The sequence below is a fragment of the Canis lupus genome, chromosome 9 (genome assembly GCF_011100685.1).
Source record: "Canis lupus familiaris isolate Mischka breed German Shepherd chromosome 9, alternate assembly UU_Cfam_GSD_1.0, whole genome shotgun sequence".
Taxonomy (NCBI): Eukaryota; Metazoa; Chordata; class Mammalia; order Carnivora; family Canidae; genus Canis; species Canis lupus.
In genome coordinates this window covers 53535641-53559260 of record NC_049230.1, presented here as the reverse complement: position 1 = coordinate 53559260, position 23620 = coordinate 53535641, and the positions used below count along the sequence as shown (strand labels likewise).

General features: G+C 55.1%; 1 protein-coding gene across 2 annotated transcripts in view; it reads left to right on the top strand.

Annotated features, from left to right (window-relative positions):
- ASS1 (argininosuccinate synthase 1) overlaps positions 1-23620 on the top strand; it is a 52690-nt gene that overhangs the window by 6369 nt on the left and 22701 nt on the right. For both annotated transcript variants that reach the window (XM_038549030.1, XM_038549031.1), the window contains 8 exons: positions 302-411; positions 2302-2370; positions 5073-5261; positions 11862-11918; positions 13961-14035; positions 17549-17619; positions 18192-18222; positions 23282-23372. In XM_038549030.1, coding sequence (XP_038404958.1) covers positions 307-411; positions 2302-2370; positions 5073-5261; positions 11862-11918; positions 13961-14035; positions 17549-17619; positions 18192-18222; positions 23282-23372 — 688 coding nt within the window. In that variant the 5' untranslated portion in view covers positions 302-306. The remainder of the gene's footprint in view (positions 1-301; positions 412-2301; positions 2371-5072; positions 5262-11861; positions 11919-13960; positions 14036-17548; positions 17620-18191; positions 18223-23281; positions 23373-23620) is intronic.

Genomic DNA, 23620 nt, shown 5'->3' with positions numbered 1-23620 from the left:
TATCCCATCAGCCCCAGGCTGCTGTCAGTATTCCCAGGACCCTGCATGTATGTGGGTGTATGCATGCAGTGGTGGGGCTGGTTCCCCAGGGGTGGGAGGTGGAAGGGGTGAGGCTACAGTAGGGAAGAGCTCCTGGACTGGCCTCAATGGCAGGTGAACATCGTGTCCCCAACCCCCCAGTGGCAGCTTGTCCAGGGGATAAGGCTGCCAAAGGCCAAGGTGGAGGCTGTTTGCAGGGGTTGAGGTGGGCTGGCTCTGCATCACTGTCCTTCCTCACCTCCCCACACCGCCCCCTCCCCAGACAAGATGTCCAGCAAAGGCTCCGTGGTTCTGGCCTACAGCGGCGGCCTGGATACCTCCTGCATTCTCGTATGGCTGAAGGAACAAGGCTATGACGTCATTGCCTACCTGGTAAGGAAGTGCTTGGTGTGTCCATCCTTCTACCTGTTTATCCTATTGCCCATGTGCTCACTGTCACTCACCTGGGCCCAGCTTCGCCTCCCTAAGCCTGCCTTGAACTGAAGGCATACTTGTCGTTCTGCCTCCCTTTCTTCATCCATAAAATGAACATCCATGGTGTCCCCAGGTCTAGGATGCCCCCAGAGCACAGAGGAGGCCACCCTCACAGAGGGTGACCAGAGCAGGGAATGGGGGAACACCAGAAATGAGCTTGGCAGTACAACTCAGGCGGCCTGCCTGCAAGGGACCATGGGCATGCTGAAGGCCATGGAAGATACACAGGTTTCCTGTTTCCAACAGTCCTTGTCAGCCCCCAATAATTCTGCAAAGATTATAGAATCCTACAGTGGCTGAACTAGCAGAGCTTGGAGATCAACTAGTTCTAGGGTGGCAAATATGTCACAGGCATAGGTAATAGGTTGTGTGTGATGCCATCCCCCCCATGCTGGGGGTCCAGCAGACATCCCTGATCAAGCCAGCTCCACTTTTAATGATCTGGACGTAGCTTCTGAATGTTTCTCCACATATTCAGGACTCCTGAGTACAAATTCTAAAAATCTAACTCATACCAATTTAAGCAAAACAGACAAAAAACAAGATCATTTTTGGCTTGTGTAACTGAGAAATTTGAGCTTTGACAGCTTCAGACAAGGCTGGATCCAGGTGCTTATCTAGATCCACCTCCACTTCTATGTGGCTTCATTGTTTCCATGTCATTATACCCTGGCTCTCCCAGAGCAAGGAGGGCTTCTTGCAGAGGCTCTGACAGGAGGGTGCAGGGGTCCTCTCATTGCCCAAGCCACTGCCCACCATGCATTGGTTACTATGGCTGTGTCATGAAGAGTTCTGATTGTCCGGGCTTGGATCCTGGGCCTTTCCCTACAGTGAGCAAGAGACATGATCTGCTCCCCTCCATTCCTATGGCAAAAGGGCCCAGAAGAGAAATTTCTGATCCCAGAGAAAGTGAGGATGATGCTTTGTAGAGATAAAAGTTCAGCTGATGCCAGAAGTGATTGGTTTGCAACCCAGGCCACTTGTCATTCGGATAAGGAAGACCAAGGCCCAGGGAGGAGAAGTGTCTTGCTCACAGCCCCCTGGCAAGCAAGAGCCACAGCTTTGAGAGCATGCAGGCACCCCAGGGTGTGTTCATCTTGCTGATGGCAGCACGGTGGGGCTGTCTGGAAGCCTGGCTACCACTAGGTGGATTTAAAAGCTGCGTGACCTCAGAAAACACCTGCGATTGGGCTCTGGGAAGTTTCCAGAGTCTGGTGAGCAGAATGCAGAGTTGAAATCTGGGCAACAGGCCAGAGTGCAGCCAGCAGAAAACATGCTGGTGTCTGGAGAGGGGGCTATCACAGAAGTCAGACTCCCAAGAACAGGGATGGCCTCCTGCCTGCTCAGATGCCTTAGGAAGGTCAAGTCGCTATGCTTGGCTGCAGACATTACCTGGGGGCTGCACAGTTTCTGACATACCAGCCTCCTGAAAACTATCCCCTGCTGGCTTTGGGGGGTTTTCAGGAAGAGATGGGTGCGTTTAAGGGAAGCCTGAGACCTTCAAGGCAATGACAGCAAATCCAGGTCCTGGTGGCACTCGCACAGGGCCACACCCACCTAGTTTTCCAACCCGTAGGAACCGCTTCCCTGCATACACAGGCAGCACCAAGTGGCAGTTCCTGGAAACATCCAGGCTTCTCCAGACCCCGCTTTGTGCCTCTCTCTTTCTTACTGTGAGTTTGACCTCTCAAATTGAAAGCACGTCCATTTGAGGGGTGCTGTAGACAGCTTTTGCCCCCACTCTTCTTTATGCCCCTGGGCTAATGAGGCCTCTCTGCTTCTGCTCAGGCGAACATCGGCCAGAAGGAAGACTTTGAGGAAGCCAGGAAGAAAGCACTGAAGCTCGGGGCCAAAAAGGTACAAAGAGGAGACAGGGTGTCAGATGGGATGAGAGTTTGACATGGTAGAAAAGCAGTGGGCATTGCTTCCCAAGGTTTCTTGTCTCCTGCAGCCCTGACCCTGAAGGAATGGTGTGAGAGGCCATCAGCCCACCTGCTTGGTCAGAACTGGTCCCCTCTGCGGGGCACTTCTGTGGGGTTCTCAGAACCTAAAAAAGGAGTAAGAGCTCAATTGGCACGTTAAAATGAGTGCATGCATCCCACATCATATCACTTGACCACAAGCCTAAAACTGGATATCCCTCCTTGGTCAGGAGTCTCCCCAAGTCTCTCAGAGAGGAGAGGAGTTGTCTGAGCAGGACCCCAGGAAATGGGATAAGAACATTTGAGTGTTGAAAATGAGTTGGGCTTTCGTGTAAAGATTTGACCTTAGTTCATTACTCTAGATCAGCAATTCTCAACCTTGTGCTCTAAGGCTCCCATACACTTTTACATATTTGTTTGGAATTGGAATTGGAGTTTCTTACCCATACCATCAGGGAATAGTCCCTGTGGCTTTTCTTTGATTTTCATTTTCTTTCATTCTTGGCTTCATTTAAAAAGAAACTTATTTTAAAATAATTATAGGTTCACGGGAAGTTGCAAAAATAATACAAAGAATCTTGTGACCCCTTTACATTCTTGAAAATTACTGAATGCCCCATAGAGTTTTGTGGATTATGTCTATCGAGATCATTGCAGTATAAATAAAAGCTGAAATTTTAAAAATATTAACCCATTTTAAAAGAACAATGTTCAACCCATCATATGTTAACATAAGTGACATTTTTACCTCAGAAAAATAACTATTTCCAAAACAAAAATTTTTGGTAAAAGTAGCATTGTGTGTGTAACATTTTTATAGATCTTTCATGTCTGGTTTAACAGAAGATATGGATCCTTTCCATTGTGTCTCCATTCCTTTTGTCATGTGTTGATTTGGATGCTGTTAGGAAAAAATATGGCCGCATGAATCTAGCACTAGAAGAGAGAGGAATATTGTGGGGTTTTTTAAAAGATTTATTTATTCATTTTAGAGAGAGAGAGAGCATATGGCAAGGTGGGCAGAGGAGAGAGAGATGGGGGGAGAGAAAATCTCAAGCAGATTCCCCACTGAGCAGATAACTCAACATGGGGCTTGATCATGACCTGAGCCAAAACCAAGAGCTGGACACTCAACTGACTGAGCCACCCAGGCACCCCACGAGAGGAATATTTTAATGGCCTTTTCAGAGAGTTGGGGAAATCTTTGATACTGCACCAAAAGTCAACAAGGAGTGGTTTCTTAAAGATTAGTGCAATGGGGAAACTGAAACTGTACAATGAATTTTTCATGCATTGAAATCCCCTGGCAAAGAAAGAAAGAAAGAAAGAAAGAAATCAATCAATCAATCAATCCCCTGGTCCATCCTGCACTTTGGATTTTTTCACCATGCAAGATTGTGTATGACATCATGCATTCATTTGAAAACTATTGTTTCATCAAGTTATGCAGATCTTCCAACTATTGATGTATTCCATTATAAAATATCAAAACACCACATTTGTCAGTCTCACCACTACTCATCGAGATATTAGAAAACTGTCAGATGCAAACTGTCCATAAATTTTTACTGGCAAGCCTGAATTTTATCATTGGCCACAAATACTGCATTTCCCTGGAGTGGCAAGGTCACCTCATTTTTGTGAAACTGCTGGCCAAACATTCAAGTCTGAAAGACCATATTTAGCAAAAACGAGGTTCTATGAAAAAAAAGTGGCTAGTTCAGCTTGTAACTTGCTTTGGAGTGCCACAGAAATGCTTTGCGTGTATTTCACCTTTTGTGCTTGAGATTCAACAAAAGTCATCATTTTTACGGCTTCAAGACCCTTCTCAAGTGAAATCGTCACTGTGGAAAGAAGGCATTAGGAACACAGTGGTGGTGTCTTTGCCCTGATTCCCTGATTTGTGCTGAGTCGCCAGCCCCTGCACCCATCATTGCTTTTGCAAATCTGATGTGAATGTCAGCCTAGTGAAAATGGTAAATAACACCTTAGTATCATAAAAAATCTTTTTGCTTAGTCTCCCCAAAAAGGTCTTGAGGACGTCCAGAGGTCTACATTTTGAGAACCATCCCTCGAGATCAGGATTTCTCGAACCTTGGCACTACTGGTGTGTGTGGCTGGCTGTTCTGAGCATTGTGGGATATTTAGCGGCATCCTTGGCCTTTATCCATGAGACACCAGAACCCTTCTCTCCCCAACCCACCAGCTGTGACAACCAAAAATGTCTCCAGATATTGCCACTGCCCCTGGGGACAAAATCATGCCCGGTTGTGAGCTTTTGTGGATTACTGTCTACTATCTACTGCTCTAGATCTTAGGTGACAACAAGTTTCACCTCGGTCCCAGAATGCTGTGCTGGGAGGGACTTAAGGACCATATCCATTTTTAGCTAGATGGTGTATCAGGATTGATTAGTGATGTCTGTCATGAGTACCTGAATGAAGTAATAGTTCAGTATGCTTGGATTGATTAATGATGTCTACTACGATAAAGAAGGAAAAGTGGAGGCATGTCTTGCCAAGATCCATTAGTAGTGTCTGCCATAGATGCAGGCCACCGGAGGCCCCCTGGGGCTCTGTCTTCTGTCTGGGCCTCATCCTTGCCAAGCCTCCCTTCCACGGGCTCCTCTCCCTGCAGGTGTTCATTGAGGACGTCAGCAAGGAGTTTGTGGAGGAGTTCATCTGGCCAGCCATCCAGTCCAGTGCACTGTACGAGGACCGCTACCTCCTGGGCACCTCCCTCGCCAGGCCCTGCATCGCCCGCAAACAAGTGGAGATTGCCCAGAGGGAGGGAGCCAAGTATGTGTCTCATGGTGCCACAGGAAAGGTGAGGCAACAGATGGACAGTGCTGGGGGGGGGGGGGGGCGGGCAGGGCAGAGGGAGGGGGGACAGGGGAAAGTCTCCCCTGTGCAGGGGACTCGGCAGCCAGGGCTGTGGATGCCCTCGGGCAGTTGCGAGTTTAGCCCTCCGGAGATTCTGGCATGCAGCAGACAGGCGGTCTGTTGGGTCTGAGTGGGAGGAATGGCATTCGCAGGGGCGGGTATGGGGGGGTGGTAACGGCTTCCTGCTGCAGGTTCCACTCGTGCCCTGCCGGAGCGGTTTAGCAGACTTGACGTTGCCGCTGACCCAGGTCCCAGAGCACACAGGTCGCCAGGCAATGCAGTGGAAAGGGTCAGAAACCCTGAGCTGGCAAAGTGGACTGGGTCCCGGCTTGTGGTTTTTGGGGAGGCCCTTCCCCTCCCCAAGCCTTGGGTTCTTCATCTGCAAAACAGCCGTGTGGGGGGCGGGGAGGACCCTGTCTTCACTTGTCAGGACTGTCCCGCTGTGGCACCACAGACCTCGGTGTGGGTTGGGCTGTGCTCCCTCCGAAGGGTCTGGGAAGGCTTCATCCCAAGGCCTCTGTCGGGTAGGCTGACCCCTTGTAGATGCAACACTCTGATGGGCCCTGTGCACCTGGCTGTCCTCTCTCCACGCATCGGCCCTCACTGCCTTCTGGGAGGATCCAGTTCTGTGTCCAAATTCCTCCCTTTTATAAGAATACCAGTCATATGGGGGATGGGGCCCAGCCTAATGGTCTCAGCCCAACTTCATCACCTCTGTGAAGACCCTATTTCCAAAAGAGGTCACACTCTCAGGTATGGTAAGCTGGGGCTTCAACTTATCTTTTGTGGGGACAGGGCAGACTGAGGGAAGGACAGGCAGGAGAGCCCTCAGCATGCTGTCCCCCGGGGTGCCATGCTCCAGAAACAAGATTCCCATGTTGGCAACTCTCAGGCAATGCTATTATATAAAGACTGTAGTCACGGGCTCTCCACGGTCCTGGACACCAAGCCAACAACCTGGCACAGGACTTGGCTCCCTGACAACCCCACCGTCAGCAGACTCTGCACCTCCCAGGGACAGAGAGCTCACTACCTTACCCACACACTCACTAATCTGACCCAGGCCCCACTACTACCCAGGCTGGTCGGGCAGTGGGATGGGGGTGGGGGGGAGCAGGCTCTGGTTCACCATGATATAGGGACATTGGCAGCCTAGATTAAGACAGAGGAGATGTGACTGGAGGGTGACCTTGCAAAGCAGAGTGGCACTGGTTCGTATCTTTGAAAGCTCATGTATTCATTCATTCACTTGGGTACTAGGTCAGCAAGCTTCTCCTGGGCCTCTAGACAGAATTGGACATGAGCTGGGTCAGGCCCGCAGCGCCAAACTTCCTGCCCTCAGGGAGAGGAGAATGGACACGTGATAAAGTGGCTGTAGGGGCAATGCCTGGGAGCCGTGGGTACAGCAAGCAGAGAAGGGAGGGCTAATCTACAGACATTGGCCCTGCAGGATGAGCATGGGGGAATGAGTGATGGGTGTGGCAAGAGTGTGCCCAGCAGAGGGATCCAACTGTGCAAAGACTTGGAGCAAGAAGACCAGACAACAGCCTGCCTGGGAGCACGGAGCCAGAGCCAGCAGGGTCAGGGCTGGGCTGTGGCCTCACCACAGGGTTGGCTTCCTTCGGAAAGCAAGAGAGATTAGGAGGCGCCAGAGCACCCCAGGCGGCATGGGGGGTAGGCCAACAACTCCCCTGTGGCGTGTTGGGGATTGTTCTGGATGAAATGGTGGGCTGTTGTAGAAGAAAGGAATGGTGAGAGTTTCTCCCCCAGACCTGTGACCCTAGCACTCACTGGCAGCCCAGTCGTGAGCGCATTTAGAGCAGGATGACAGACCAGGGCTGTTTGGACAGGGATGTATCTTCACCTTCCACTTCAAGGCTGTAGGACAGGGTGTAGGAGAACCCAGCGGTTCAGGATTCGGGGCTTCGAGTCCGTGCAGTTGTGTTCCGATCCTGGGACCCTGCGCTCAGTCTGTGTGACTTCACCCCCATGAGTCTTCATTTCCTTGTCTGTAAAATGAGAACAAAGTAGAAATAGACCATGGGGCAGCTGGGAGCAACGTAGTAGGATCATTCCACAAGTGCTCCGCATGGCTCTGGCACGCAGGGAATGCTCGATTCACTCGAAACTGCAAGGAGAGTGCCCTGGTCATCTGATTATCAGTCATGTGCTGGGGGCTCTGCGGGCAGAGGAAGGTCAGGGAGAATGAGCATCAGTGCAGAATAAAGAAGCTTCCGAGCCTCATCTGCCCATACTGAGATGAGCTGAGCAGTGAGCTCCCCATGGCGGGGGAGGGGGGGATGTTTAAGCTGAAGCCAGATCTGGATCCAGAGGGGCTCCTGCCCAGAGAGGGTCCCTTCCATGGTACCTTCAGGACTGAGAATGGGTGGCATTCAGGGCTGGTGGGGTGAATGTGTGCATGTGTGGTGGATCTAGCCCTGGCTCGGGAGATTCAAGGGTCTGGGGAGACTCCCTGCCCGCCCCGCCCCCCACACCCACCCACTAGCCCTCCCAGGCTGCAAGACCTGCAGCTGTGTGCGCTGCTCCCTTTCACCACAAGAGGACACTAGAGGCTTGAATTTGAGGCCTTTGGCTGCTGACCCTGGAGAAGCAGCTGGAAAAGCTACCTCCCCTCTCCCCCCAGGCTCCTCTGGTCCCTAGTGGGGTCTGCAGACTCCAGTTCTGGAAAGAACATCCTCTCCAGAGGTTCTGTGGCCTCAAGACTAGAGGTTGGAAGGCCATGGGAGAGGAGGGAAGGGAAGTGGCACAGCACTACCCTGGATCTGCCATCTCTTTTGGGGATTGATGAGCAAAGCGTACTCCTGTGCCTTAGTTTCCCTTATTTGCAGAACCTGGGAAGCCCCCCAGAACCTCTGAAGATAATTCCTAGAACTGAGGGCTGCGAATAGGGAGAACCAGGAAAGCCTGGAGTGGGGTCCAGAGAAATGCAAAGTTTTGAGAGGGGAAGATGGTGGGGAGGGGCCAGCAGCCTGCAGCAGCCTGGTTGTGGGGGGGGGGGGGGGCACCAGTGACTACATTTCAGGAGGCGGGCTTCAGGAGCCAGGGAATGAGGCTCCTGGCCCTGGGCCACATGGAGTGGGGTGGGACTGGCAAGCCCAGAAAGATGCCAGAAGGACACTTGGCAGTTTTTGTTGTTTTTTTTTTTTTTTCCCAAGAGCAATTCGTGCTTTTATTTATTTTTTAATTTTTTTGATTTTATTTTTTTTAAGATTTTATTTATTTATTCATGAGAGATACAGAGAGAGAGAGAGAGAGGCAGAAACACAGGCAGAGGGAGAAGCAGGCTCCATGCCAGGAGCCCGACGTGGGACTTGATCCTGGGTCTCCAGGATGAGGCCCTGGGCTGAAGGTGGCGCCAAACCGCTGAGCCCCGCACCCGCCACCCCCCCCCCCCCCCCGGGGGGGATCCCCTTTAATTTTTTTTTAATTGGAGTTTAATTTGCCAACATAGAGCATAACACCCAGTGCCCATCCCACCAAGTTTTTTTTGCAAGGGGTTCACAATGCAGAGGAAGCTGGGGCATTCGCAGATGGCAGGGGCTCCCCCACCCCCACCTCGGCCCAGGTGGAGGAGATCGGCAGCGGCCAGTCCTGCAGCTGCGGCCATCAGGGAATCTCAGCCACTGGCCTCTCCCAGCTCCTGACTCCTGAGTCACCCGTAGAGGAAACTAGAGCTTCGGGGGTCCTCGTTCCAGCCTACCAGACATTGCATCAGGCATGTGTTCATTCACTCCCCGAATATTCATCCATGCTGGCCCTCCTCCGTGTGTGGGGTCACTGCTACAGGGTGGGCTAAGGGAGACAGCCAGGGACTTAGGAGCCCGAACCCAGCAGAGGGTGGAACGCAAGGGAAGGACGAGTTAGCCAGTGACACCAAGGGGGAAGGGCACCCCCAGGCTGCAGGAACAGCCCTTGCAAAGTCCCGGAGGTGAGAAGCAGCTTCCCTCTCAGGGCCCAGCCCAGCAGCACCTGGTACGAAGCTGGAGCTGGGGTCCACCTTTCATGCCCCACCCTGTTCTCCCCCTCCAGATTTGGAAGAAGGGCCTGGAAATATGAGCCAGACTCGCGCAGGGGTATGGGGAGCAGTTTTGTAAATGGCACCATCTGTATGGTTAGCCCTTGAACAGATGGGCAGACCCCCACCCCCGCAGTCCCTCCAGTCCCCGTGGGCACTGCACCCACGTCCACACGCCTGCACGTGTATCAGCACGTGGACACACATGGTGTGCAGGATAGCTGTACCCCCACACACACCCTCCCACTCTGGGGAGCTGCCGGGGGCTGCCCTGGTGCAGAGGTCCTGGGGTTAGGGGGAGGAAGGACCCGACCAACTTCAGCTCTTAATCTGGAACAGTTTGAACCAAAGGAGCCTATTTGGCTTCTGGGAGGGTCTCTGACTCTGGAACAGATGGGTGTCCCCATGTGGGTCTGGATGGGCAGACACCAGCCCAGCACGCCTGTCCAGGGAGGCACGAGCTGCCATTGTACTGGGGACACATGAAGCCGTAGGGGGAGAAAACATCACCGGGATGTGCAATACCACCATGTGCTTTACGAATCTGAAATGAATCTACATTTTATTAGAGCTGCCACTGCTCCAGTAACTGTGCCGGCCACAGGTCCTTGGGCTGGGGTTCCCGCCTGTGCCTCAGTGGCCCCATTTTTACAGTGGGGATAACAGTAGAACCTACTTCTAAGGGCTGCCTTAGGCCCTGAGGATTTTTGCGGGGTTTTTTTGTTTTGTCGGAGTTTTTTTTAAGGATGCTTCCTTTTATTTATTTTTTTTAAGATTTTATTTATTTATTCATAGAGGCACAGAGAGAGAGAGAGAGAGAGGCAGAGACACAGGCAGAGGGAGAAGCAGGCTCCATGCAGGGAGCCCAACATGGGACTCTACCCCGGGTCTCCAGGATTATGCCCTGGGCTGCAGGCGGCGCTAAACCGCTGCATCCACTGGGGCTGCCCTTTTGTCGTTATTATTTTTTTTTTTTTTAGATTTTATTTATTTATTCATAAGAGACACAGAGAGGCAGAGACCCAGGCAGAGGGAGAAGCAGGCTCCATGCCAGGAGCCTGATGGGGGGACTCAATCCCAGGACCCCGGGATCACACCCTGGCCAAAGGTAGATGCTCAACTGCTGAACCACCCAGGTGTCCCGGCCGAGAGGATCCAGTGGGTTTAAGTCTGGAGCTCAGGCCAGTCACCTGAATGTGCGCTGTTAGGATGGAAATGTCTGTGGACTGTGTGACCCCGGGGAGGTGGCATCGCTTCTCTGAGCCTCACTTGCATCAGCAGTGGTGGTGACAGCAGAGCAGGGGTCCGTTCCCCCGCTGGCCCCCAGTGGCTCTCCCCTGTGACACTGGGTGCTCAGGACAGGGCTGGGGAGGGGAGTGGGGTGACGGGTCTGGCGCAGCTCACGCCCCCATCCCCCCACCCTGAGAGGCTCGCGAGGGGGCAGCCCGGCCCTCAGGCTCCTGGGTGGGCAGCGAGGGGCTGGGGCCTGCATTTCTGTGCCGCCTGACAAGACTCTGGAAAATAACATGTCATTCTCGCCGCCGCCTCGCTGGGCCCATGCAGTTTTCACAGTAGGCGAAAGGTCCCTCTGTTATTTCCGCAGCTTCAGTCCCCACTCCGGGCGCCGAGCTGAAGGCAAGCAGGCAGGGCACGGACAGGACGCTGGCAGCCCCCGCGTCTGCGGCCTCCTCTTCCTCCTCCCCGTCATCGGCCCAGGCTCAGACAAGTCTTCCTCTGGCAGCAAAGGATGCGGGAGTCGGGAGGCAGGGCAGCCCTTGCTGGGGCAGAGGGTGTGGGGGTCCTGGGCTCTGGGCCCTGGGACCGTCTCTTCTGTTGGACCTCGGTGTCCAGAGCCAGGCAGCCAAGGCCCCTCCGCAGTCACCTGGTTCCACCCGCTCCCTGCCAATCAGCTACTGTACACATGGGAGACTGAGCCTCAGAGGCCACAGGAGTCCCAGTTCTGTGGATATGAGGCCTGATCCCCGGACTCAATCTCTGGATTGGGGCAGATGGGGCCAGGCGGGGAGAGAAACTTCAGGAAGAAGAGGCTGAGGTGCCGGCAGCTGGGGGCCACCTAGAGAAGGACTGGGGTCCTGGCAGGGCCAGACCTCCAGCCTGGCACACACGCATGCAGCCCCCAAAGTGCACACATGCATGACGACACGTGTACCTGTCCTGCCACTTTCCCAAACACACACGTCCCCATCCTGCCATGTGCCTAGCACATGAGCATCCTGTCCTGGAGACCTGCACACCCACCCTGCTCTGCTCTGTGCTCAGGGAGTCCTGGATTCCCATCCTGACTCCACCTGAAGGCAGGAGCTGGGGTTTCCTCTCTGACAAAGACCAACATTCATCTTTAAAACAGGCCAATAGTAGTACCCACCTCAGAGGGTTTCAGGGTCGGAGGTGAGAAGAGAACCATCCAGTGGGCCTGCCCTGAGCAGCCCTCTGGGAGGTTGTCAGCAGTAGTGAGGGCTCCTGACGATGCCTTGTCTCATATTTCAGGGAAATGACCAGGTCCGATTTGAACTCACCTGCTACTCACTGGCACCTCAGATTAAGGTAAGATGCTGCTCCTCCCCTTGGGGTGGGTGCTGGGGGCTAATGTCTCTGGGTGGAGGGTGCAGGGTATGGAGTTCTGGGAATTTTTATGGACAGGGACAGAATGCTCCTGAGTCTCCAGGAGGGGGATGGGGGCATCTCTTTCTCCTGGAGAGACCGCGTGCTCGTGCCAGATACAGGGGCACAGCACTCTGACCATTAGCCCAGGGGCCAGGTAGGTGGGGGCATTGGACAGAAAGATGTGGCCTGGCCCTTTGGCCAGTGCCTTCGGTGTTCTCAGATCTTCTTTCGTGGGGGCAGGCTGGAATAGTTCTGGGTCATTACTGGCCTGTTTCTGGGGTGCTCACAGCCCACTCAACCCTGGTCAGGGCCACCTGGCTAAGGCCCTGGCTCTGCTCTGACTACCTGGCCTCTAGCATCCTGGATCCCTTTCCTGGAGTGGGAATCACCAGAGTCTGGGGGAATCAACCTCCAGGCCTGAATCAATCAACAGGCCTGAGAGTGCATGGCAGGACTGTCCAGCTGCCCACTGCTACCCCTGCCTCCTCCAACCTGACCTGGGACCTGGGCTTGTGTCCATCTGTCCTTCCTTCCTTCCTTCCTTCCTCCCGTGTCTACCAGGCTCCAGGCATACGGAGCTGTACTGCGCTACCAATGTGAGCCCCATGTGGAATTTAAATTTTTCTAGTGACCATGTTAACACAAACAAAAAACAAGATGAAAAGCAACAGGTGACATCATTTTAATAATATATTTCACTGAACCCCGTGTACCCAAATGATACCATTCAGCCTGTCATCCATGCAAAAACACTATTCATGACATGTTCTCCATCTTTTGTACTAAGTCTTCAAGATCCCTGTATGCTTTGCATTGGGGGCACATCTGAGTGGGGACCGGCCACATTTCAGGTCTCAGTGGCCATACGTGGCTTCCAGGTACCAAACTGGCCATCACAGGCCTAGGTCTGGACCCCTTAGAGGTCACTTCAGGCTAAGGCTGCAGAAGATGTGCCTCTTCCTAAGCTCTGAGAGGGCCCTAAGGGGTTCCTTTTTTCTTTCTTTTTTTAAGTGGAACACCTTTCTCTGTCCCTTTAACCAGCCAGCAGCTGCTTGCTGGGTGGGAGTGGCCTGGAGGTAATGAGCTCTAATGATCTTTTCTGACCCCAAACACTGGGCAGCTAAGAAGTCCTTGAGGTGGCTGCTTGCTAGCTCGCTGCAGGCCTGTGGCCATGGGGGCTTTCTCCTGACCCCCACTCTCTGGGGTCCCACAGCAGCTGGGGGGAGCCTGGTGTCTGGTTTCTGAATCTCTGTCTGCAGAGGCCAAGCCAAGGGACTGCGGGTAGGGGCCAAAGCTGGTCTCTGGGAGCTAAGATGAGGCCAGAGGGTGCTCCCATGGCCAGGCTTGCCCCAGGGGCTGTTCATTCTAAGGCCGAGACCCCAGAAAAGTTTACCATCAGAGGTAGGGGCCTGGCTGGCTCCAGCGCTGGGTGGGGGCTCTTCTTGGGGACCTGCCCTTACACCTCCAGGCTGGCACCCAGAGCAGCTCTGGTGAGCAGAAGGAGGGAAAGCAAGAGAAACAGGATGGGATCGCTGTATGTTGTCTGCGGGCCACTGTCCCGGAGAGGGCCTGGCTGGGCTTCCGCAGCAGTGTGAACCCTGCCTGAGTCACCAAGGGGTGGGGTCAGGCGTACTAGTCCTCTGCCCAGGGACACTAGTGAGAAATGTGAGGCCCATCTAGTTCAAACCCTCAAATCTCAGACAGACGGAAGCCCAGAAGGGCAGGGACCCCACTGGGGGACACAAAGCCATTCTGCCGTGGAGTCCCGGGCCTCTACAAAGCCACCCCCAGTGTAGCAGGTCCTGTCCTTCCCCTGCCTGATGGGGCACCTCTGCCAACCCCACGTGGACTATGTCCTCTTTGGGGAGGAGGCAGCAGGAGACTCCAGGTGAGCATTGGGGGTCCCGGGCCCCGTAATAGAGAGGCCGGCTCTGAGCCAACATCCGGGCTCTCCCACGTCTGACTCCTTGCCCTGTGCCCAGGTCATCGCTCCCTGGAGGATGCCCGAGTTCTACAACCGGTTCCAGGGCCGCAATGATCTGATGGAATATGCAAAGGTATGGCTGAGTCTCCCCTCAAGCCCCCAGCCCTTGCCTACTGCCCCCTCCCGGGGGGCATATCCTTCTCAGGGGGGCCTCCTAGACCAGCAGCATAAGGCCGGGGCTGATCCCCATCCTGGGGGCACCGAGTCTCTGCCCCAGCTGACCCCTGTGGCCGCTGTCCCCAGGGCCAGCCCCACAGAGGTGTGGTCACTGCCTGGGCCAGGAGTCTCCATGGAGAGTCCTCAGTCTGCCAAGTCCGATGGTGACAGGCACCCTCTGCCTCCCGTTCTCCTGCCACCTCCGTGGGAGGTGTGAGTGAGAGGTTCTCTGGCCCCCAGTTACCTGGCTGCTCATTGTCCCGGTGCTTTGCCAGGAGCAGGTAGGCACTCCGAGGGGCAGTGGCAGACAAAGGCTTTTGTCGAGCCAGCCCTTTTGAAGTACAAGTTGCAATAAAACATATTAGAAGTTTTGCATCAAGATCCTTAGCCGCTCCCCGGGGTACCTTTCTTTTTAGCGACTCGATGGCAGCCCTTGACAAACAGCCTCAATCAATCAGACGGGGGAAAAGCAACTCGGTGCACACACCAGAAAATTGCTCGGGTTTTAAATAGCAGTCACCGGGGCTGGCTGTGAGCTCTTGCTGCAGTCAAGGTGCTGCGTGGTAGGGGACTCGGCAGGGACACAGCCCTGCCCCTGCCGCCAGCATCCCATTAAGACCTGGAGGGCTTGGAGGAAAGATCTCCTGTACCATCTGTTGTTTTATTATTAAGAGGGGAGTTTACAAGAGCAAGCCCATATGTTGCCAAACAAATTGTCAAATAGCAGAGCTATTAAGAGAACCGAGGTTGACGAGGCTTCCCACCCCCCTTCGTCTCCTTGATATAGAATATGGAGCACGTTTCATCTTTAAGAATAATGAATTGGAACCCCCGCCCCGTCTCCATTCTCACAACGGCAGTCCCAGTTCAAGAGAGGGCCAGGGTGACCCGTGCCTTGCCCTGCATTTCCGTTAAGCCCCACACAAAAGCAGCTCCTGGTTTTCCCAGTGAAGATGATTTTCAGGAGTGTTGTCACTCCTTCCCGGATTTTGGGGAGAAGCCCCTTCACAAAGCTTCTGTCCTCAATAACCTTTGAACAGGAAAGCATGTCGAGGAGAGCCGAGTCTGGGCCCCCCCCACCCCGCCCCCGGGCCCTGGAGCCTCCCTGGGAGGCTGGCATCTGCCTTGAGCTCTGGGGAATCTGAGCACATTCTAGGAGGGAGGCCGCGTTTCTGCACCCAGGAAATGACCAGAATAACTGAGCAGCAAACGGGCTTTGTCCAAAATGCAGAGCCAGGCAGCTGATTCAGCTGAGACAAAAATCAATGGCGCTTTGAAAATCCCTGCTTTCAAGACCGATAAGTTGCCAAGGCCAAAAGGTGCGGCAGGAGACCCACAAACACACATTCACTCCACTTTCTGCACCGCCCCCCACCCCCACCCCGGTCATCATCCTGTCGTTAGCATCGTCACCATAATTAATTTCTTTTAAAAAGCCAGCGTACTAGGTAGGGGCTGGAAAGCAGGCCAGTCACCTCTGTGCTGTCGTGGAAAATGGTTTTGTTTTTGTTTTTGTTTTTTGAAGATTTTATTTATTTCTTTATGAGAAACACAGAGTGGAGAGAGAGAGAGAGGCAGAGACACAGGCAGAGGGAAAAGCAGGCTCCATGCGGGAGCCTGACGTGGGACTCGATCCTGGGTCTCTAGGATCACACCCTGGGCTGGAGGCGGCGCCAAACCACTGAGCCACCCAGGCTGCCCGATGGTTTTGGTTTTTGTCCTCAAGTGCAGCGAGAGTTCCTTGGGTGGGTGGGCAGGGGGTTGGGGGGAGCGGTGGACACCTAAGGCTAGAGAGGGGAGGGGAAACAGAAATCTCTTTGGTCAAGGGACTGCCGTTTTTGGCATATGTGTGTGTCTCTGCCTGCTGAGGAGGGGTTGCCTATCCTGTCCTGCCCACTTTCCCTCCCTTTTTTCATTTTCTTGCTCCCACCACAACCACGGAGGCCCAGTGGGGAAGAAGGCAAACGTGTTTCCAAACCCCTTCCCAAGACAAAGGCTGCAGGGAACCCATCTGCTGACTTTCTCGGCCCCCAGCCTGCAATTCCAGCTTTTGTGCAGGGGTCCCTGGTCCTCTCACCCCTGGCCTATTCTACCTGGATGGAGGGAGGGGGGGCTGGCATGTGCCTTGGATGCTCAGCAACTTTGAGAAGCGGGATGAGCAGCCTCTAAATGAGATGCTCCTATTTGCCCATTGTGATTTAAATTGAAGAGTACACAAATCCTAGAATAGATATGGACCATGTCTTTTAAAGCAATTCCCCTGGCAAAGCTTGAAAGAAACACCTGGAAGGTTTTAGCTCCATTTATTTTGAAACTTTAGGGTGGTGATAAAGGAACAAAGTGGGTTCCTGGAGGAGGCTGGAATCCTACCATAGTGGGAATGAGCACAGACTAGGGGGGCCCCATCAGGAGAGATGGGATGATTCAGGAGGGGGCTACAGGGACCAGCCAGGGCTGGCCAGGTTCTAGGACCACAGTGTGGCGGGGGGGGAGGAGCGGTGCAGAAGGTGCTAAGAGGGGCTGGGGAAGCAAAGCTTCAGGTCTCACTGCCTTACAGGGGCCTGGCTGGGCCACTTAGCTGCCTCTGTGCTCCATGGGCAAGGAGAGGGGAAAGCAGAATGTATTGAGTGTGTTGGATTCCCACCAGGTGTCAGCCAAGGCAGCGTGGAGTGGCAAAGGGATCAGCCTCATCCTTAATCCAAAAGGCTGAGATGGGTCTTCAGACCCACGGTCTTGGTTGGGATGAGTTTTCTCCTTGAACAATGGATCAAACCATCTGGGAAGCAAAACAACCAAGGGGGAGGATGGAGAGGGTTGAGATGGACCTGGGATGTTCTTTTCAGGGTCACAAAGTGGATGTCTGTGGTGACTGTGCCAGGCAAGGGGAGAGGGGTGGCTCCCAGGAAGTGCCAGGCAGGTACCGTAAACAAGTGCCATGAGCTAGAAGCCACTTCCTTGGGGTGACATTAAGTGCTGTGTGGGCGCAGATGCCTTGGTTGAGATCTACGGTGGAAGTTCAGACCCTTCCTGCGCCCAGCAGGGGTCAGCAAGTGGGAAACCTCTGGCACACTGCCTGGCACACTCTAGTGCTTCAGGGCCTGTGAAATATATAGACTCAGAGACTCTTCTGGAAGGAACCTCCAAGTTCAGCATCCTCTCCATGACATCTCAGACACACGGTCTTGTTTCTGCATGGGCATGTCCAGTAACGAGGCCCTCACTCGTTCCCCAGGCACTGGGGCCGGGTTGGCGATGGGGGACACGTGGGGGGCAGGGGATGGTGATTGGGGAGGAGATGGACACCAGAGGGTGGCGCTGGGTCTTGCCTGCATGAAGACCAGAGTTTGGGGATGTGTGCAGCCCTGAAAGAAAACCCTCAGGCCAACTGCAAGCTGCCTCACGCCTGCCCCTTGTCCCGTCTTACCCACAGCAACACGGAATCCCCATTCCAGTCACCCCCAAGAATCCATGGAGCATGGATGAGAACCTCATGCATATCAGGTAAGCCAGACATCCCACCTGTGCGCTGCCCTGCCCCACATCAGGGAGCACCTGCCTTCACAGGGCAGATGTAGCCTCAGTGGTGGTCCCCGCCCCCCCCCCACCCAGTACTCTTGGGACTCACTCCCAGGCTCATGGGGCTAGATAATAGGCATCTGGCCTCAGCTGGGGTGTTGGGGTGGGCTCCTCTAGGAAGTGGCATTTGAGGTGAAAACTTCAAGAATGAGAAGGAACTGACTGGCCGAGGTGCAGGGGGAAGTGTGTTTAAAGCAGAGAGAACAGCAGTGAGTGAAGTCGTGCCCCGCCCCGCCCCCCCCACCCCCCCACCCCGCAGATGCAAAGCCCGGGGCTATGCCCCAGAAGACTGAGGGAAATGTCCCAGCTCTTTCTTGCAACCTGCAGCTCCCACAGCCAACTGCGGTCAGCCCAGAATGTTCCAGACAGGGTTGGCAGCAGTTGCTTTGGCAGAGAAAGAAGGGCAGAGCAGATTTGTTGGGGGGGGGGGGTCCTCCCTGCCCGCCTCCCCGCCTCCCCACCTGATTTCCTGTCTTCCCTTCCCTTTTCCCTCATAGCTACGAGGCTGGAATCCTGGAGAACCCCAAGGTAATACCCCCACCTCCACCACCACCACCACCACCCCACCACCACCCCCACCCCCGGCCTCCCCAGTTTCCTGTGAACCGGCTGCCGTCTTTGGTGGTAGCTGCTCCGTGCCGATGCTGTCTGATGTGATTGTAGCCTAATTTGAAATTTCACGGGGGCCGGGTGTGGGCCTGGGGCCGAGCCCTGCCTGCATCCAGATCCTCCCCACTGGGGCCCCCTCCGCATGCCTGCTCCATGCTGCTGCTCGGTTTTGAGACACCCCCCACCCCCAGCACTCTTTTTCTAATTGCTGCTGGGATGAATAGGGTAAGGAAATATTTCAGGGCAGCATGGAGAGAGTGTGTGATTGTAAGACAATAAAGAAGCAATTAGGCAGATGAGACACTTGTGGGAGGGCCCGGCCTGTGCCCACCAGCTCTCAGGCCGCTGCTGCTGCTACTGCTGCTGCTGCTGCTGCTGCTGCTGCTGCTGCAATGGGGTCGGTGTGGGGAGTGGGGGTGGCACAGATTAGAGCCTCAGGACCCATTTGTCTGGGTTTGTGCTCCACACCTGCCCAAGGCAGGCCGCCCTGATCCCCTGTCCCCAGCCTCCTAGACTGGCCAGCCTGGGCCTCGGCCCTGTTTGAAGTTTAGGATTTCTATCCCTGGGGGGGTTTCCCTTTGTATGTCCCCCTGCCACCGTGGGAGATGGGGTGGAGGGTGGCAGGATGAAATCTATCCTGGGAAGAGAAAAATCTCTTTGTCCCTGAGGGAATGTGTCTCTGTTCCCTGGCTCAGCCCCACACTGGGGCGGGGGTTTGAGGGTGGGGTGGGCTGCTTGTCTGACGTTAGGGAAGAAGTGTGCTGTGAGGGGGTCGCTTGGGCAGCTGGGCCTGGGGGAATCCAAGAAGGCCAGCTGGAGGGGAGGATGACCTGGTGGTATTGGTGAGGGTGGGAGAGCTAGAGCTCTACCGGGGTTCCTGGGATGGCTCCCAGAGGGGACCAGGCCTCCCAGGACCAGCGACCGGTTCTGGGGCCAGGCCTGGGTTTAGCATTTTCTTGGCTTACTTTCCTTGGCTCCTCGCTGTATGCATCTTCATTTTATGGGCGAGGAAACCGAGAAACCGAGGCCCAGAGAAGTGACTCACCCCCAGGGCGCCCCACCTCTCCGAGCAGGCCCTCCTGCCTCTGTGGTTCCCCCATGGCCCGCCCCCACCCGCACTCCACTCTGCCCAACCATGTCACTCAAGAGAGCCCGCACCCTTGCCCCCTGGGGGCTGATGGCCCCACAGGGCTGCTGCCTGCTGGCCACAGGTTTTTCCAGTTCATGCTCTGCTGACCCCATGACACTCAGGCCAGCCACCCCTAATTAGCCAGTCAGTCAGCGCCAAGGGGGGTGGGGGGAGGCTAAGCCCAGCAAAGGCAGAGCTGTGCACAGGCAGGCTATCCCTTCTACCCCTCTCCAAACATCCTGTGGTGCTCTCATCTCAGAACAAGGGGCAGAGCCATGGCTAGAGGGAAACTAGCCCCTGGGGCAGTGCTGGGGGTACAGATGGGTCTGTGACCTGGGCAGGTCCTTCCCCTCTGACCTTCCATTTCATGAGGCCAGTGGATGGGGGAGTAAGTGCTAAAGGGTGTCTTTTTAAGGATTTTGGCCCCTGATCAGGTGGGAAGGTTGATGCATCCATCCCAGAGACAAGAAACAGGGATCCAAATACTGACTCTGCCACAATTTGCAGTACAGTCTTGGGCAAGTGACCCAACCTCTCTGAGCCTTCGATTCTTTGTGCACACAGGGAGAAACCGCAGCACCTCCCTTCTGCAGCATAGAAAGCTCTTGGCCTATCCTTATACCTCAATCTTGAAGCCAGGGGTGCCTCCTTCCCTCCTCAGGCAAGCTAAGATTGTTTGGGGAGGAAGGGGCCAAGATCCTCCCAGGACCCCTCTCCTCAGGCTGGGGAGGCTGGGCTGGGTACGCGAGAGAGACGAAGTGTGGGGTGAAGCTGAGGAACCCGGGGTCCGGCTCTCTGGGCCTGCCCTGCTTTGTGAGGGGGCTCGCCCAGATTAAACCCCAGGACCCTCCCTTGCCTCCTGGGGTGTCCCCCCTACACTGTCCCCTGGATCCCAGGGATAAGGAGGCAGTGCCCAGGGGCCCAGTGCCATCCTCCAGCAGCTGAGAGCCGCTGCGCCCCCGCAGCCCTGGCCCCCTTGGGAGGAGATGGGGAGACAGGGCTTAAGGGAACAGGGGCCCCCTCCCCCTCTCCAAAAAAAGCTCCGAGACCTGCCGAAGGGAGGGTCTGAAGGCAGATGGTGGAGCCATTTTCTGCCTCCGTGATGGCTGATTGAAGGGCAATGAGGCAGCTAATGCGAAGAAAGATAGAAATTTACTTGCTTTAACTTCATACGGCACACAGAGAAAGAGTTCATTCAGTGCCGGCCCGCCATATCTGATGGATGAATAAACCATTTGCAGCATCGATCATGCCTCTACATCATGGTTTAGTTCATGGGCCATTTGCTTCCAATTTCTCCTTCTCGGCCCTGTTTCATGCTTTCTTTCGTCCTCTCCACCCCCCCCCCCCAGCTTCTCTCTCTCTTTTTTTCTTCCCTCTCTTCCCTCCCCCCAGCAACCCCCCCCCCCCCCCCCCCCCCCCAGCAGATGACATTGGAAGTGAGCCCTCCTGCCGGGATGGATAAATAGATGGTATTGATACTCAGGAACAAACTATTTGTCATTTGAACTGGGCTTTTAGGAGGGAGAGTAAAAAGAAGGCAGGCGCCCAGCCACCCCAGAATGCAAAGCAAATGTCACTTTATTTCTATTTAGTTATTTTATTTAATCGGTGCTGTCAGGGTGTCGGAAACCACACCAGCTGCCTCCAACTTGCACTGTAGAGCGCAGGTCTCCCATCCTGCTGGTCTGCGGAGAAGGGTGGCAGGAGAAGTTCAGGCTGTGCAGGTGGAGGTAGGAGGAAGGAGCCGTGGGTGGGGGTGTGGACTCTGGGTCCTGGCACCCTGCTTTGAGTTCATCCTGGGCTGGGGGCCCGGCAGGGGCCCCGGGCAGGCAGGAAAGAGGCTGTGGAGTCACGTTGGACACCTAGAGGCCCAAGCCCTGGTTCACTTTGCCTTCTGGCCAAGGATGGCTGGTCATCGGGCCTGTCTGTGCCCAAGGATGCAGTGGTTGGCAGGACGCAGTGGGGCCTGGGGAGCCGGGCACTTCTCTGCACCCGCCTGAAGCCTGTCCCCATGGTTAATGATGCTGGTTGTCTCTGACCAAGTCCCTTGCACTGTTTCTCAGCCCTGAGGTTTCTAAAGCAGCTGGGAAACAACAGGGGGTGATAGAAAGAGCACTAGACAGGGATTCCAGAGTCCCCACACAGTGGGGCTCCCACTCTGGTGGGGACAGGCAATATGGTTTGGTCGAACCACTTCTTTGGTCTTGGTTTTCCATCTGATTCCGCAGAGGCTTCAGGCTTAGGGTCCCTAAGGACCCTCTCCCTCTTTGAGGCCAGTTCTGGATCCTTATTCCCACCCCACAAATGGAAAACAGATGAAGGGATACAGCTGATCCCACGTCACATGGCACCCCGGAGGTGCCCAGTCCACCACAGGCCCCTGTCTGAGCTCAGAAGTAGAAGGACCAACCATCCCCCTTGCCCAGGACTGAGGGGTTCCTAGGGGTGCAGGAAGCAGGATGGCTGGTCACCCAGACACAGAGCCCACAAGCAAAGTGACCACAGGTGAGGCATCCGAGGCATTGCTGCTGACCACCCCTTCTGGAGGGGGTCTTCCGAGATGCAGTCACCACCAGCTGTCCTTCCCACCTGCAGAGCAGGTAACAACTTGCACCTGGTTTTCCCTGGCATCTTCTCGGGTGATGTTCATGTCCAGTAAAAGCTATGAAAACCATCTATATCCTTAAGGTGTAAGGCAGTCAAGGGCAGCTATCCTTTCCCCATTTTGCAGGTGAGGAAAACAGGCCCAAGGAAGTAAAGCACCTTGGCCAAGGCCCCACAGCAGGGGATCTTGACTTCCCAGCTTTGAGTATTTTCCACCCCTCTAAAATCCAGCATATATTTGTGGCCGGCCTCAGAGTTCCCTGCCCTGTGCCGGGTCCAGCCCCACACGGAACTCAGTGAGGGAAGGGGGGTCTCTCCTCCTCAGCCTCTGTTTCTAGGGTGACAGCAATTGACCTTCTTACCAAATGGGGCTGCTGAGAACCCAAAAGAAGCCGCGGGCAGAAAGTGACACATAAATGTCCGATGGGTATTGAAAACAAAGATTTAAGGTGTCCAGGTGGAAATAGCTAGGGTCCAGGGGTGCCCACAGGGGAGACCGGAACAGTGAGGCCAAGAGGACCCCCGTCACCTTGGTGTCCAGGGTCCGAGCACAGCTTGTGGGGGGCCCTTGGGCTTCAGGAGCCAGGAGAGAATTTTGAGAGCCCCATGTAGCCGGCAGCCCCTCTACCCGCTGCATCAAGACGAGAGGCCCATTTTCCAACCCACCCAAGGAAAAATATACATAAAGGTTGATGTGTTTTCAAATGGGTTTTTGCTTTGCTCTTCTCTTTTCTCCCTGTGAGTATTAACCTCAAGGACCCGGGGGACGGCTCGGCTCGCCAGAGCACCTGCTGGGGTCACGCGTAGTCATTAGCTTTGCGGTCAGTGCAGAATAAACCCCAATTCCAGGCGCCTGCGAGAGCAAGCGCCCGCTCCCGGGAAGCCCGCCGCCGCCTCGCTCCTCCAAACTCACACTTTTCTTGCCTGACTTGTTCCTCTGCTGCTATTCTACCTCCAGCTGTGGGGGCGTCGAAGAAAAAGATGAGATCAAGTTGAGGGGAAAAATTGTCTGATTCCTGGAGCCCTTTGTTTCCCAGGCCCCCGGCAAGCGGGGCCAGCTCCGGGCTGGGGGCTGGGAGGCCCATGGGTCTATGCCAGTCGGCGGCAGGTGCTGCAACGCCCTGGTTCTGGGGAAGGGGTACCAATCTCTGCAGGAGGTGGGGTGCGGGGTGTGCGGGGACTGGCGGGGCCTGGCTTGGCTCTGGACACCCCATCCTCCAGCCTCTTTCTGTCTTTTGTCAGAACCAAGCACCTCCGGGCCTCTACACAAAGACCCAGGACCCCGCCAAAGCCCCCAACAGCCCTGACATCCTTGAGATTGAGTTCAAGAAAGGTAGGTGCCCACCTGTCGGGGTTCAAGGGGGTGGGCTCTTGGGGCTCTGGCTCCTTTCCCCTCTGCCTGGGAGCCTGGGCAGGAGCCCACTGCATCCCTCTTGTATTCCTGGGAGTCAGAGTTCAGGCAAGGGCTTCAGGGACTCCCAACTGCCCCTTCCCAGGAAGGTGTGGTCCATGGAGGCCTCCAGACATGAAAGGAAAGTACCCTCAGCTGCCCATCACCTGGGCTCATGGGCACTGGTTCTG